Source organism: Aythya fuligula, chromosome 18, assembly GCF_009819795.1.
Source record: "Aythya fuligula isolate bAytFul2 chromosome 18, bAytFul2.pri, whole genome shotgun sequence".
Classification (NCBI taxonomy): domain Eukaryota; kingdom Metazoa; phylum Chordata; class Aves; order Anseriformes; family Anatidae; genus Aythya; species Aythya fuligula.
In genome coordinates, this window is record NC_045576.1 from 6,386,865 (window position 1) to 6,402,457 (window position 15,593).

At 38.1% G+C, this 15,593-nt stretch overlaps 1 protein-coding gene across 10 annotated transcripts in view; it reads left to right on the top strand.

The window, feature by feature from the left end:
- PECAM1 (platelet and endothelial cell adhesion molecule 1) overlaps positions 1 to 15,137 on the top strand; it is a 45,251-nt gene extending 30,114 nt beyond the window's left edge. For 5 of the 10 annotated variants that reach the window (XM_032199524.1, XM_032199525.1, XM_032199533.1 and 2 more), the window contains 3 exons: positions 1,811 to 1,867; positions 7,886 to 7,908; positions 12,415 to 13,269. In XM_032199524.1, coding sequence (XP_032055415.1) covers positions 1,811 to 1,867; positions 7,886 to 7,908; positions 12,415 to 12,444 — 110 coding nt within the window. In that variant the 3' untranslated portion in view covers positions 12,445 to 13,269. Of the gene's footprint in view, positions 1 to 1,810; positions 1,868 to 7,885; positions 7,909 to 12,414; positions 13,270 to 13,575 lie in introns of those variants that run through there. The other 5 variants (XM_032199528.1, XM_032199534.1, XM_032199531.1 and 2 more) reach the window with 4 other exon arrangements.
- Positions 15,138 to 15,593: the final 456 nt, after the last annotated feature.

Consider the following 15,593-nt stretch of genomic DNA (forward strand, 5'->3'; position numbering starts at 1 on the left):
ATTCTTAAAAGAATACGTCTTGCTTCACTGGAAATTTGTATTGAGCATTTAAGCAATAGTCCATAAGTATAGGATAAGCATTTCATGATCTTCAGACTATTTTGCAAAGAACATTCATGCTAAAACTGCAGTGTGAACGCTGTGATTAGGTGCTTTGTGAAATGTAGCTCCTACTGTTGAAATTAATAGTAGTTTTCCATCTTGATTCTGTTGTATTAGGTCCCAACTTTTAATGGACACTTAACAGAATTAACAAAAATTAAATTAGCTTTAGAAAATTAGAATGTAGTGCCAGAACAACTGAGGTTCTTCAGAGCAATGCAGAACAGTAACAGTCCTTATTTTTAGTCTGGCTGCAGATCAATATGCCTGAATTCTTCAAGAGTTTTTTATAACTAATATGCAGGACTTTGTATCCAGAAATGTGAATTCTCTTTCCATTTTCTAGCAGACAGGATACAACCATCTTCATTTTATTTTTATTTTTTACTTCACACAGAAAAATCTAACTTAGTGAAGATCTAAAAAACAAAACAAAGAGTCTAACTTCAGTGAAGATACTCAGAAATCAGAGGAGATATTGATAGAATTCTGAGATTTTCCAAATCACTCAGTTCAAATGAAATTAATGAATGTTTCTAAAATGCTTTGTGATCCTCAGACAGCAAGCTCCTAAGCTCATGCAGGCAGGATGGCCTTTTATACCAACAGAAGAAAATAATTTTAAGCATACAATTTTCTGGAGCAGTTTGCTTTAATACTAATCTAAACTATGCAAGAAAGCAAGGAAATTGCTCAAATCTTTTACTTGCCAGAGCTGCATTTACACTAGCTGTAGAGAAACTGAGTTCTTCAGCTTTTCAGGCCTTTGGCCAAGGCTTTGCCCTTCCCTACTGTGGTAACTGTCTATAGTTATAACATGTGGTATCAAAACTCTGTGGGTAGGTTTTCACAGATGTCAAATAGGGAGGGAAAAAAAAAAAAAAAAAAAAGAAGCTTTTTGCTTTCCACCTCATAGAGAAACAGAAGTTTACAGAGCTTGCAACCCCGCGGGTGTGAAAAATGGATGGCTAAGACTAACACTGCATTTGTGTTCCCAGTTGTGTCGTTAGAGGCATAAATCTTTTCTTTCTGCATTTTCTTATTACCTTCTGTCTTTGCACAAGCCTTTTCAGCCTTTACTCTGCTATGTCCACCTGATCTCAGCACAGCAATGGAAGAGTTCTGATGTAGTGAGGAACTGAGAGGAGACACTTCCTAGTTAGCACCTAAATAGAAGATGTGAAGTGTGAAATCTGTGGATGTTCTTCTGAAATATTTCTCAAAGAACAGCAAAATAGATTGGTTTTGTGACTCTAAGATTTAATCAGGTTAGTTGCCAAAATCAGGCATAGTTAGCCTTCCAAATTATAGATCTCGTCAGGTCTGGGATCCCTAAAAACATAAAACAAATTGAAGAAACTCTTTTAAGTGATCCTGAGAAACTCTTCTCTAGTGTTAGATGTTTTTGTAAAAATAAAGTAATAACAAAGTCAAGAAGATCATTAGAATGTTATTTTTTTGAAATGGAAGGTTATATTGGTCATCATTTTATATGTAGCAGGTGAGACATTTCCCTCTCAGAACCATATGGACTGGATTTGGGGGAGGGGGTATAGCTGTTTTTTCTTACAGGCTCCACAGGCTGATTGCTGCTTATGTAACTATTTCCTCTGAAAGTAAAACAGTGTGTTCTGTTTGTTTAAGGAGCTTTTCGTAAGGCAAACACAAAAAAGAAAAGAAATTGATTCTGTGCCAATACATTTTCCAGCTCCTGTACAGAAGGGGACTGAAACAGTTTATAGTGAAATCAGAAAAGCTAATAATGGTAAGTAAGCTAGTGAAAAAATAAACACACAAAGGAAGCATTTGTATAGATATTAGAGTTAAATTTGTGACTGAATAGAAGATAAATGCCTTAAAAAGCAATCCAGGTCACATTAGAACATTCCAAATAGCAGCTAACAAATCACAGGTGTTGATAAACTGTATAACACCCTCATATTTTCTCATAAACCAATGATATTCAATGCAGTGAGATTAATATTTGTAACATCTACTTCATTTGTAACATCTACTTCATCAGCATTGCATAAGCTTGGCCTTGTGTCAGGATGTGAATCTGGAGGTGAACATACCCCATTAGGGACTAGGAGGCTATGTTGTGATTCAAACCCATCTCAAACTGCAAATGAACGCTTCGTCCTGGTTGAAGTGTTCAACTTGTTGGACTCTTCAACTTGTTGAAGAAGTGTTCAACCATGTTTGCTCTGCATTATAAAATATTACACTGTGTTTGGGCATGACCCCAGCAAATATCTGTGAAGTCTACAACAGTAAACTCTAAAAACCTCTAAAGCAGTAAGATCACTTTAGTAGCATGGGTTGTTACTCATTTGTTTTAAGCACCATCAAAATTGTCTCAGATATGCCAGCCACTCTGCCCTACATGTGTTACCTCCTGTAACAAAGACTTTGGGCATTATGTTGTATGGGGGCATTAGCAGTTACCAGTAGTTACCATCTATAAGTGCTCTGGTAGCAATGAGTTCAGACACAGTTGGTTTCTTAATAGTTTGTCAAAGACTAAATGAGAAAGGATTTCCTTTACTCTCTTTGTATTAGAAAGTCTAGGTTTGGGCTGTAAACTCTTCACTTTTTCTCCCCATCCATGTTATCAAGTGGTTTTGTTGTATACTATATTTAATTTTTGATCTTTGTGCTTTAATTTGCTATTATTTTCTGTTTTATAAGGCATGTCCCACTCCCTCCAACACAATATTCCCTTTCTAAGGAACTTTTCATGTGAGGGTCTCCAAGTATGTTACAAAACATAACTGAATTTTTCCTTGTGAGGACTTCCAAGTCAGTTTTATCTTCATTTTACAGCTGAATAAACACAGAGATTAGGTCACTTGTTTTAAGGTAATGTGTTCAGACAGTGACAACACTGGGAACAGAATTTCAGAATCCTGAACTTCTGCCTTGGTGCTGAACCTATACATTGTACTAATTTTTCACAGCCTTGCAGTTAAAAGTAAAAACATCGAAGAACAGCCTTAGGCTCTTCATGCAGAATTGCCTGGCAGCATCATAAGGAAAAAAACAACTCATTTCAGGCCTAAGCCCAAAAGCCACTAATATTCTGAAAAGTTTTCCAGTGAGCATAGATTAGACCTGTAACAAGCTACAGAAGCTGACTGCGTAACCCCTTGCTTGCCTTCTGCTGAGGTGTGAAGCTGAGTATTATGCCTCTCACTATTCCTATTTTTGACAAAATGGAGTGTTAGATATTAGAAGGATGTTCTGTGAGTTGCAGTGTAACCTCAAAGGATGGTATGGTGGAGCTGTAATTCAAAGCACTTATTAAACTTTACTTGCTGTAATGTGGGAACTGCAATAAAATGAGATATGATTGAAAGACTGGTCTAAATTAGCCAAATGATATGCAAACAGCCCTTAATCTTGCAGTCCACCTGCTCTTTTATGCATAACATTCTACAGTTTTGGTTATTCTTGGAAACATAGTAACCGTTTATTGTTTTAATCACGTCTGTTTTTCCTGACTGATACACAGGAAAAGTGTATCAAATAGATAAGCAGTGCATCACATAGCTATGCAGTTGCTTTGGATAGCTTTGCTCCAGTCTATTTAAATGTAAAGTTTGCTTTGACTTTTGATCAAATCTGACTGCAAGGTAGAAAAGTATAAATGCAGTGGAGGATCCTTAAGAAATAAATCTTAATAAGTACATGAATATATTCATGGAAGTATATTAATGGTCAATTCTGAAAGATATTGAACATTACTAGTGCTTGCAGAAGGGGGTTTACCTTTATGTTTCACTATGTTTGATTATTCTTTGAGATTTTTGAGCAAATGCCTGAGAGTACAATCTCCTTCAGGAAGTTAAAGGTTCAGACAAATGCAACCTCTAGGAAAATTATATGAATTGGGGAATTGGTGTTGGCTACACAGTTTGATAGATATAACACCCAAGACCTAAAAACGTTTTTTTTTTTTTTTTTTTTTTTTTTTTTTTTTTTTTTTTCCCAATATTTGCTTGTAAATCACTTTTGTGGTTTCAGTTTGTTAAATTAAAATTAATCAAGTGCTTCATAAACAGATATGTCTTTTCAAGGAGTTGCCTGTGCGTTTCAGAAATTGTGTCCATTACAGAAGAAGCTGAAGAGGTATCAGTAGTTGTTATGTCTGATGCAATTATTTGTGACTGAGCCAAATTACTTTTCCTCTTAATTTTTCAGATTTTACAGAAAATACGAAATGCCTCAGCTTTAAATCAGTCCTTAAGTCCAAACTGTGAGGAATGCTCACAATTAGTATCAGGTCAATAGCACCTTTGCCTAGGAGTCCTTCACATCTATCAAAATAAGCTAATTTCCTTAAAATACTGCTTTCTCTGGCTGCCCTATGAAAAGGTCAAAGTATATTGGGAGTCTGGGGAATTTCCAGCCAAGTCCCACAGCTATTTTCTTTTGTTCAGAACAGCGGCAGTCTGAGACTTAAGCAAAACAGACAATTGTCTCAATCATCAGACTGCCAAGAGTGATAAAATGTGGCCCTGCTGCCTACTTTGCCTGTGCCTGAGTCCCAGCAGGCCAGGCTGGCAGCTGGTGCTGTTCTGAGGGAGGGGTCAGGATGTGTCAGACGCTAAGTTTGGCTGGGAGGGTGGAGGCTCTTTAGAAGCATGATTTACTTTCATCGCACCTTTCATCCTCCCATGAGGCTGTATGGGCAGGAAGTCCAGGCAACTCCATACTGGTTCTTTCTCGCAGCTCCACCCCTTCTCGCAGCACTGGTCCCAGTTCTTGGGGTAGCACAGTTTTGATCACGTTTCTAAGAAGATGAGCCAATTGTGTTTCACAGATCTCCTTATGTTTTCCAGGGCACTCCCTGGGGAATGCACTGTATTAGTAAATCCTTGCTCCTTTGGTGAACTCAGCCTTTGCTGTGCATTAGATCCAAAGCTCACAGAAGCCAGTGATAGTCTTTGCACTGATCTTGATGTGCACTGAGTTGAACTCATAGTGGCTTATTGCAAGATAACTGCTCTCTCTCTCTTCCTAACTTCTCATCAGGAAAATGGAAATCTAGTGAACAAAATGCAGTGCTAGCCTTCATGCTGCTAAGTCTGGAAAAGTGAACTGGTTACTTGGAGGCAGCTGCAGTGACGAGACAGGAAATTCTAAAAATCCTATTGCAACCAACAATGTACTATGGAAAAATAAATATATCCCAGTGGAAAGAGGCATGAGAAATCTCCATTGCATCCAGTGCTTTGGAACAAACTATTAAAAATCAGTCCCAGCAATCAGGAAATCTGCTGCAATACTTTCCTGCTACTGAGCCTAGGGCTTAATATCTCTGTACTTAGCTAAAAGTTCCCACTGAAAGCCTTTTCCAGCATAGAGAAAACTTACAAGGTCAGGAGATTCATGACATTATTCAAAAGTCAGGTTTTATGAGCACATGCTCAGTTCCATGCAGTCTGAGATCATGCAAATATTCTCTCTCTTCTCCAAAATAAAAACTCAGTGTATCTTTAGGTTCTAAGACATGCTAGACCAAAGCTTCAATCTGAGACATTGATTCCAGAGCCAAATGCTGACTCTGGCTTCAGCCAAAAGTTAGGCAAAGCCAGGTGGTTTCACTAAGACACAAATGTGCAGGGAACTTCTAACCTTGGTTGAACCTGAAATACAAAGCACAATTGCATGCAAGCCCCTGTGCAAGATCTATTCCCAAAACTGCCTGCCAAGATTCCCTGTTAGAAGCTACTACTCCAATGAAAGACTTGGCAGAATATAGTATGTGCCTGTAGTTCAGCTGCTTCTGCTGGTATTCCAGCATCTTAGTTTTCACCAGTGTTGGAGATGGGCTTGAGATGGATTGTAAATTACAACTGCTCAGGCCTATGTTCTCTTCTCCATAGCATCTAGCAATAAGAAAGGTCAGACTAGATGAGGATGACACTGCCTTAAATTACTGCCAGTAATGTATTCTTCTGTAAAAATATGTTATTTGAATTTTAAGCCCCATCAACTAAAAGCAACAGCAAGAATTTAAATCCATCAGAAATCCATAAAGCACCTATACTTTGAAATCTTTTCGAAGTCAGCAGCACTGGCTCTTCAGGTCATTTATCTCTGTTTCTCTTAACAAAATATGCAACTCCTTATTTGCCCTGCTAAAGAAACTTGACCAGATTTTCTGTGTATGACTAGAATCCAGCTTATCTCTATTTCCCTGTTATTGTTAGTAGGGGAAAGTCAGGTATTGTTTGAAAAAAATCTATGTTCTCTTTCATCACAGTAAAATCAGTTTGCTTCAAGTAAAATTAACTTCATATTTCTAACAGAAATGAAAAAATAAGGTTGTGAAAAGATTGATGTAGCAAAGAATCAGCATAAGCACCACATCATTGTGCTGTTTGCTGGTAACGATTTTTTTAAATAAAGAAAACCTAAACATTGATGATGTATGCTGGTTTACCTGACTGGTACCTTTTAGAAATCATATGGCCTTCTAGCAGTACTTTTAAAGGACACATAGTGTGACATCTTCCTGGTAGAGATATGGTCCTTAGCTAGAAAAACACAGCGTGTTGAATCTGGGTGACAGATTACAAGAAGGTGAGGTTATCTGTCATTGTGACCTAGTAGCTTTGGAGTAGTAAACATCCCGTTTTTTGAAGTTTGGAATTTATACAGAATTTCTCATTTCCTCCTTCCTGGAAGCACAATACATTGTCACAGAGGGCTAAACTGCAGCTCATTAATACTTTACTTCATAAACCTTACATATAGTTTTGTCCACTTAAGGTCAAGCTTTGATGTAGCAGTAGGTCAGTAGCATTTTTGTTCGCTTCTGGCTGCTTGCAGAACACAAAAAACTTTGTGTGTTTCCTATGTAACTTTTTATTTTCTTTCTTTTCAAACTGGCTAAACTTATAGCCATCAATTTCATATTGAAATTAAGTTTATGCACTGATATAATGTGCTGTAGTTGCCTGAGTTTTTAGCCTTTTGTTAGCCTAAACATCGTGGGTAGAATTATCTTGAAGAAAACTCATACTGTACTGTGAAAGCAACATTCAGGTAATGTGTTTCTCTGCACTCCAGAAATTGCACCCTGATTGCATACTGTGTTCATGATGTTGCTTTCAGTGAAGACGAATCACAGGCATGTAATAAAAATGCCGATGGTAGAAACAGTATGAGCTTACCTGCACATAAATGTACATGGTTGCAAACACAAAGGCAAGAGAAAGAGACTTAAGCATTGTTATCTGCAAAGTTAATTTCACCTTATTCAGTTTACTTGTTCCTTGTGCTGGCTGCCAAGGGAGTTTCTTAAGGTCTGTTTACAGTAGTAGTATTTTTTTGTGATATCCTTATATTTATTTCAGAGCAATTCTCAAACTTTGAATGTCTGCCTATAGGAGGACTGATGCTGTTACTTGCTATTTTAAAAATACTTAGAAGCATAAAGAGATTACTCCACATTTATAGAAAACAAAACAAAACAAACAAACAAACAAAAAAAAAACACAAAACCAAAACAAAACAAACAAACAAACAAAAAGAAGAAAAAAAAAACACTATTAAGATTAACCCAGAGCCCAGTCCATACCCTCTGCTTTGAATGTTAGATCTCTTGACACAACTTCTCTTCACTGAATTTGAACCTTAATTGAAGGTAACAGTTTTACATCATTGCAAGATGAACAAACAAATTTATATTAAACATAACAGGCTGTTTGCTGAAACTGATCACTCCTCAATGTGCTACTTAATTATTTACACATTGAATTTTGTTTTGCAGATTCTATGGAAAACAGGCATTCTGTAAGTATGCATTTTTGTGTAAGCAAATAAAGCTAGGAAAGTTGGGTTGAGATTATTGTGTATCTAATGAGATGGAGTTCCACATTTTAGTGTTGCTACATTTAATTTTTTGTTGTAGTTGTTCAGAACCTCTACTGGACAGCTACTGGGCAATCCCCTCATAAATATTCTTACTTGTCAGGCTTTCAGTACTACTGTATAGGATGATCAATATAAAAGCCTGTGGAACTGACTGGTGTTTGGTAGTGCTGGTCACGGGAGGTAAATGACAAATACTGATTTTCCAAGAGTTTGTGTTACACACCTGCATAACTTTGGATATGTGCCATAAATATTCATGCTGACAGAATGGCACAAGGTTGGGGATGGCTGATGCTTGCTTCAGGGTCCTGATGGAACTGAGGCACTCAAGATTCAGATATAGAAGCCTGCTAAGCTGGTTAACATATCACTGATATATATATATATATATATATATATATATATATAGTGAGAGAGACACTGTTCTAGTTCCATTTGTAATATCTGTAGTGTTTTTGGTGTCAGTGAATCCCCTCAGGGTGTGTTTGTTCACATGCACACACATTCATTCTATGATTGGGATATCCGGAAAAGTGAGGTCCTTCCTAAAATGTGAAAATAAAAGTTAAACTAAGGAGGAATGTCTGATCACTTGGGGAAGAAGTCACTTACATTCACGGAGTGTTTCCTTCTGGGTTCATTTTCATGCACTGACACAACAAATGGGATGACTCTGTGGGCTGGTGGTGAAAACTAAGACACTGTATGAAATTTTGTAGGCAAGCAAGTTTTTACTTCAGAGTACATAGATATGTCACAGCTATGTTTTTCTGAGAGGTGAGAACGGTACCATATGTGGAGGAGCTCAGCTAAAATTTTAGGGGTTTTACAGTGGTTCTGCAGGCGGAAGTATAATATGCTGAACAGCTTTATAGGACTAAGAAGTCAGTGAAAAAATAGAAATTAAAAAAAAAAAAAAAAGACAATGACTTGAACAAGCTGTTCTTCTGCTCTCAAGAAATCTGATTCAGGAACATACATTTCAGGAATACTTCTATGAATGTTAGATAAGCTATCAATCCAACCTCCAACCAGGGTTTAGAAGGTTGTTTGTTTGGTTTTTTTTGTGGTAGGATTTTTTGCCATCTGCTTTGTGACTTTGGAACTTTACTTAAAAAGAAAAAAGAGAAAGACTCATAAATAAGAATCACAATAGCACAGTCTGCGTCAGCTTATGGCATCCATTTGAATTTTGAAAGTCTCCATCAGCACTCATATCCCCCTGGGATAAAAAAGCAGTCCATTGTATTATTTACAGACACTGGCAGAGCACTGAAGGTCACAGATTGTGTTACAATAAACAGACATATTAACAGGCCAATGGGGTTTATAATATCATTGTCTCTCTTAGTTTAAAGGTTTGTTTTTATTCTTTGCTCTCAATTTTCTAAAAATAAATTGAGCTAAACCCTCCTCTGTGTTATACCAGGCATTCCTTGGAAAGTCACACAGAAGAAAGTTTGTCCCTGTCCAACACAAAAGGAAAAATGGTCAAGAGTAGCTGTGACAGATATCTGGTGTCTGTTCTGGGAGTGGGAGGGGTTGGTTGCCCCCCTCTCTCCCCCTTAGATTCTAAGGGGAAAAAGTGTCAAAGGAGGGCAGTCTTCTTTGTGTTGTCTGTATAAATTGTTGTTAACAGTAGGAGAGTAATAAACTTAGATTCTCTGTAAAACTAACCTCGTTTTCGGAAACAGACCAAAGAAGCCAGCATAGAACACTTGCACATCTTATCCAAGTTTTCCTAGAAATAGTCTTCACATCTGTAACAGTCTCCTCTTCAGATACTTTTCATGTACTTAATGTAGTAACAGTTCACTGTAGCTCATTTTCACTCAGTGCATAACTGAGGTTTGGTCCAAACGAGGAGTTGTTGGTCCTACTCAAGAAAAGGAAAATGCTCCTCATAAAGTGATCAAGTGGCTTAAACTTCCTCCCCAGCTGTTCTGCTTCTTTACAGCCAGCTGAAATATTTGGCTCAGAGGTGCAGCTGCTTTTGGTCTGCTACTCCCCTAATTTGTGAGTGGAAGGAGGCCTTCAGGTGCTAGCCTGGCCAGCAGATATCCTCATGGCATGACATGCCAGATGGATTACTTACCTATAGTGACATATCAAAAAACTTGTAGAATTTGCCTCTGTCTAAGCAGTAACAGGTATTCCAGAAGGGTTTATGGGACAAAAGGCACAGCAACAGAGACAGCCGTGTTTTGCTAAGAGACAGGAGGACATGCAACATTTTTGCTTCAGTAATTATGGTGGAGTCTCAACACCAGATCCCACTGTCTCTTTCACTTGCTATGTTCAGACAACAATGTGGGTTCTGCTCCTCAGATAATTTCTGTTAACTTACTCAGTTCTGCAGTGATCTTCCTGAAGTCACAGCCAGATCAGAGTACTACACAGTGGGAAGGAAAGATGAAGAAAATCATTTTAATAATAAGTGCTAGCCTTGCTCCCATCCCTTTGCCTCTCTATAGTTTCTGTCAGAGTAAATATAATCCAGGATGGAAATTTAGGAACTTTGCTTCATCTTCCCTGAGAGACCATTATAAAATTGAGCTCAGGGCTCAGACAGTAAATATTGTTTACTAACAGTAAGTGTTGTATTACACAGAATCATTAGTGTTTGCATTATGTTAAGAAAAGTGGTGCATTAGAAAAACAATTAGTTAAATTCTGAATTATTTGAGTTGTCTAAAGGTCTAATTGCAATGTAGTCCTGACTGATTTGCCATCCAGGGTAACATGAACCTGAATGTCTTGGACTTTTGGGACATTTAGAAATGAACCCACAGTTTTGGGGTGGGTGTTCTTCTCTCTTTCTCCTGTGTTTCAAGAATTTGTATCTTAAACGCCATCCATAGGAAGTATTTGCAAAAGAAATGAATTACTTAGAGAGGAACTGGGAGGAGGTTTCCTTCCTGAAATCAGAGCTGGCAATCTTTCTGAGTTATTTAATGGTCCCAGTTTCTGAAAACATATTGAAGGAAATATCTTAACAATGAGATAGCCACTTCGCCAAATACTAATTGGTATTGTGTCAAATTTACCTCAGCGGTACATTCTGACTTCATATCTCTCCTCCCGTATTGCCTCTGTGTGTTTGTTTGTTTGTTTGAGTCTGTCCAAGGAGTATATGAGGACTGGCAGCCTCAGTTGGAACACGGTGTACTGTTAGCCACCTATTTGTACGGCCTCAGAGTGTACCCTCTGTGATGGAAACACGTAAAATTTAAATCTATTTGCAGAAATGTGTTTGTTTTCAGCTACTTTCTCATCTTACTCAAGTGATCCCAAATTCATTTTGTAAATTTTCTGCAGTAAAGAAATTGCTTCATGTTGCTGGCACAACGTAGCACAACCTAGGACATGTTGCTCGCACAACCCCCTTGGAAGGGGGATCTGGCACGTGTTTAACTGTGGACAGTAACATGGCACAATAGCTCCAGACAGGAAATGAGGATGAAGGATGTGTCAATTTAAAACTGGGGGGCATTTCAGGCAGTCAGGATATGAAAAACAAGGTGATACTCTGAAATAAACACTGAATTATAAACCAGGAATTCCTGCCTCTGACTCATGGGGCAAATCCTTTGGGGGTAAGTCCACAAAAGGAATGAGGCGCCTCAGTGCTGACAGACTAAACTATTAGGTTAGAGGCCATCACGTACTCTTAGCAGATATTTGTGGGAGGAAGACTTGCTATGGCAACTGATGTCAGGAAAGACCTGACAGTTGTGAATCCTCGGTGGACAGAATTATTTCTGTCATGTAACATAAAGTCTATAAAGTTTGGGATCTCTCCTTGACCTTTCCCTCTGGTTGGTATAGAGGACTCCTCCAACTGCATACTGCCTCTTGTGGTTCTCGGTGCCAGGTTTCTCTCTCCTCAGTGTGTACTGAGCAGATAGCCTACTGGAAGGAGTAGAAATATGGAGTAGAAATATATAGTAGAAATTGGATGACGCATTGCTCTCTGTTAATCTACTCAGATGCTTCTTGGGAAAGTTTTTTTTGTTCCTGTGTAACTGAAGATCAGGGCCTAATTGTGGTAACTGGGCATCTACTTGTAAACAAAGGAACTGACTTTCAGATCCATTCAGTACCAGCAAGTTCCATAAGAATCTGACTTTTATCAGTAAACACGCAGTTACAGATGTTGCTGATTTACAGTATTGCACTCCACTCTTCGATTGTTAACCCAAATCCCCAATTGTCTTATCTCCTTTTTTATCTGATGAAGATAATGCTAATATCTCCCCAGGGAACTGTGCATATTTATTAGTTCATTGTACAGTGGTCTAAGGAAGATATTATTTTATTTTAAGTTTTTGTATTGATCAAAAAGGAGAGGGGAGGGCAGGGGGCTATTTACATTCATTACATTCGTACATTTTTTTTTTCTCTTTTTGGTCTTGTTGCCAACAGAGAATACAAGGGCATCCTGATGCTACCTAGAGTACTCATCTCAAACATCATCTGGGAGAAGAAAACAAGCCGAGATGGAAGATGTTGCAACTGTTTCAAAAGCTCTGCAGCACTTACTTATGAGTTTGCCAGGCTCTTCTTTACAAAATTTATTTCCTCAGGGGGAACAAAAGAGATATTCCTAAAGCATTTAATGGAAAAAAATGCAAAAAAAATCTCATAGGAAAGTGGCTCAGGAAACCACTGACCTGGGTTCCCATCTTTAATTTCCCCTGCTAATGAAATTTTGTCTTTCTAGCCTCCCAATTCATCACGCTCTGAGGAAATAAAAGGGGAAACTATGGCTGAGAAAGTACATTTCTGCAGTGCAGTAACTACTGTGATGCTAATAGAATGTAGAAATATCTAAGCTTGCTTTAAACTAGCTAACTTGGTAATCAGTAACACTCTACTGTGGCAGAACAGAGCTCAGCACAACCTGCCCAGCCATGTATGTACTTCAATGTGATCTTGCATCTTGTGCTGAACTCCCTGTGCTGCAGCAGCTGGACTGCTACCAGTCTTGGAGCCAGCTAATTTATAGCTCATTTGGATGCTACGCTGCAATTAGGGCCTAACAGAAGAGCGAGCTCTGGGCTCTCTAAAAACTTGAATAATTGTTCAGAGATTCAGTACTTTACCAAGTGCTTCTCTCAGTAGAGACACAAATATTCTTTATTCTTTGCTAAACTGCTTTTTCCTTCTAAAAGTTCTGATGTTGTTGGTTAGTTTGCTATGATGGTTCTTCAAGGAATGATTGCTAATCATGCTTATTTTGGATGATGCAAAATAAACATCTTGAGTGGGTGGATACTACACCGAGGTCGGTGAGTTTGTATCTGAAAAAACAGTTATGTGTAATGCTTATTCCTGGGATTTTAGGAGAGATCTAAAGTTATACTTGTTCCCAGCTTGTCCACTACGGAACTCCATACCTATTCCTCTTCTCTATAGTATGATAAATGATTATCTTGGATCCAGTTCTGGACCTGGATCTAATCTCTGAAGCCCATGTTTTTTTCAGTTGCATTAGTTTAACAGAAAAACAAAAAGTACTGTCCTTTAACATCTTTTAAGAAGCTGGTCTCTGACACTGCAATTGCTCTCCTTTTCTTACTGCAGATTAAATTACTACAAGATCTGGGCCACAGGTAAGAAGGTTCTCATTTTAATTAGAAAGAGAAGACATGGATGTGTATATACATATATAGTTACTGCTTAAAGCATTGCATCAAAGGCACAAAATCAGCAAGAAATACAAAAAGGTTTTATATCTTCATTCCAAACTTTTAAATTTTCAAGCTCAAGTTACTGGCTAGTATTTCTAATTTATTGTTCCCTATGCAAATGTTTTTTGTATCATAAGCCTTTCACAAATGACTGAATTCTGTTGAAAGATGTTCATTCTAGCATCCCACAAGTGTCCATACAAGTGTGTTACTATAGGGAATGTGAAAAGGTGTTTTAATAAAAAAAAACTCTGAACTGAACTTTGCACTGGATCTTGCATGTTCATATTAGTGACCACTTGCAAGTGAATATCTGTGAAACTTCTTAGTGATGAATCGTACAGATACATTTCATAAATGATGTATGGAAGATGTTGTCTCTGTAACAACTGATTTCAGGCACCTAGATCTGTTGTCATGGACCAGTTTAGCAGCAGGTAAATACTTAATTAAGTTTAAGAGTGAGCACAGGAGTGCTTGCATTCACATCTCTTGCTAAATTACAAAGCTAAAAGTTCCTCCACAAACCTTTCCACAGCCCTTGTCAAGGCTCAGAAAAGCACTGGTTTCTGGGAAGTTTCACGGTCTCATCTGTGCAGGATGGAGTAGCCATCGGACAATTCATTGGTCTATTTCAGATCATCCCTTGGCTAATCCTAACTTAATCCTGAAGTGTTTTGGATTTAGCTATGATAAAGGTTGTTTATTTGCTCTCCTGAAACATACCTGATACATTCATTTCTTAGAGTGCTGTGTACTGCTTTGAGCACTTTTGCTTTGTCTTACAGATACATCACAAATATTTAAAAATATGGGACATAGATCAACAGACATCTCCAGCGAAGACAAGGTCAATGAGCCCAGGAAGTAAACAACTACACAAGGAGTCCAAATGTCCTGTTATAAGCATGTCTTCTGGATGCCAAACAAGCCCCATTGTGTCATTGGAAACATTTGGGAAATGCCTTGAATCTGCTACCGAAACAGATTAAAACCCAGATTAGAGGTCAAACAATATGTTATTGAAAAACAACCAAAAAGCCAATTCAGATTTCTACCTGTCACCAAGCTGAACTCAGCAAATATAAGATGAGATGTGTTGCTAAATATTTATGTTTCGAGAAGACAAATAAAAGGATCTCCTAAAATCAGTTTGGGGTGGGGACAAGCTTGGATTTATAAAGTAGTATGTAGGCGTGGTGAGTTGAAGGTGACGGGCTTTTGCTTTCCTATTTGCATTGCTAGTCCTGTTGGCTCTCTTGTGCGCACATGGCAATGTGCAGACACCTGTCTGCCCCAATTAGATTAAGGCTGTGTTTGTGTGGTGACATTTATGCTGTTTTGCACCTGAAAGAGCCAATCCATGTGCACAATGACGTGTTTCATGTGAGACTGTAAGAAAAAGCACCTTGCAGAACAGTGCCTGCAGGTGTCATTCACATTAGTAATAACTTGAGACCGCTTGCTTGAGAGGAGAAAGAGACCTTTTCCCTCGGACTCTCTTTCTTAAGAGAGGTTTTTATGATTCATGAAGACCCAAGAAAGAGCAAGAGCAACTGCTTTTCACTTTAAAAATTGCAGTACCACTTATGTGTTAATTCCTAAACTAGGAAAGAAATTATGGTGTTACCTTTCTAAGTTGAAACTTTTAGCAGTTTGTTAATGTTTTCTGGTTATCAGGACCAAGGAAGAATGATAATTTTGAGATAAAGGTATCTGAAAGTCTCAACATTTGTATCTAAATCTAAAAGTCTGAGCTTGCATTTTGTAGATAAACTTGCATGAATTTTCCCCAGCATATCATTTTTTATGCTAGGGAATGCTTTCGGTATGAATTCAAGCTAGCTGTTAAAAACCCATTTTGACAGGAGAACTAGGGAAAATTCTCAGGCCCCTTCGTGGCATGCCTTT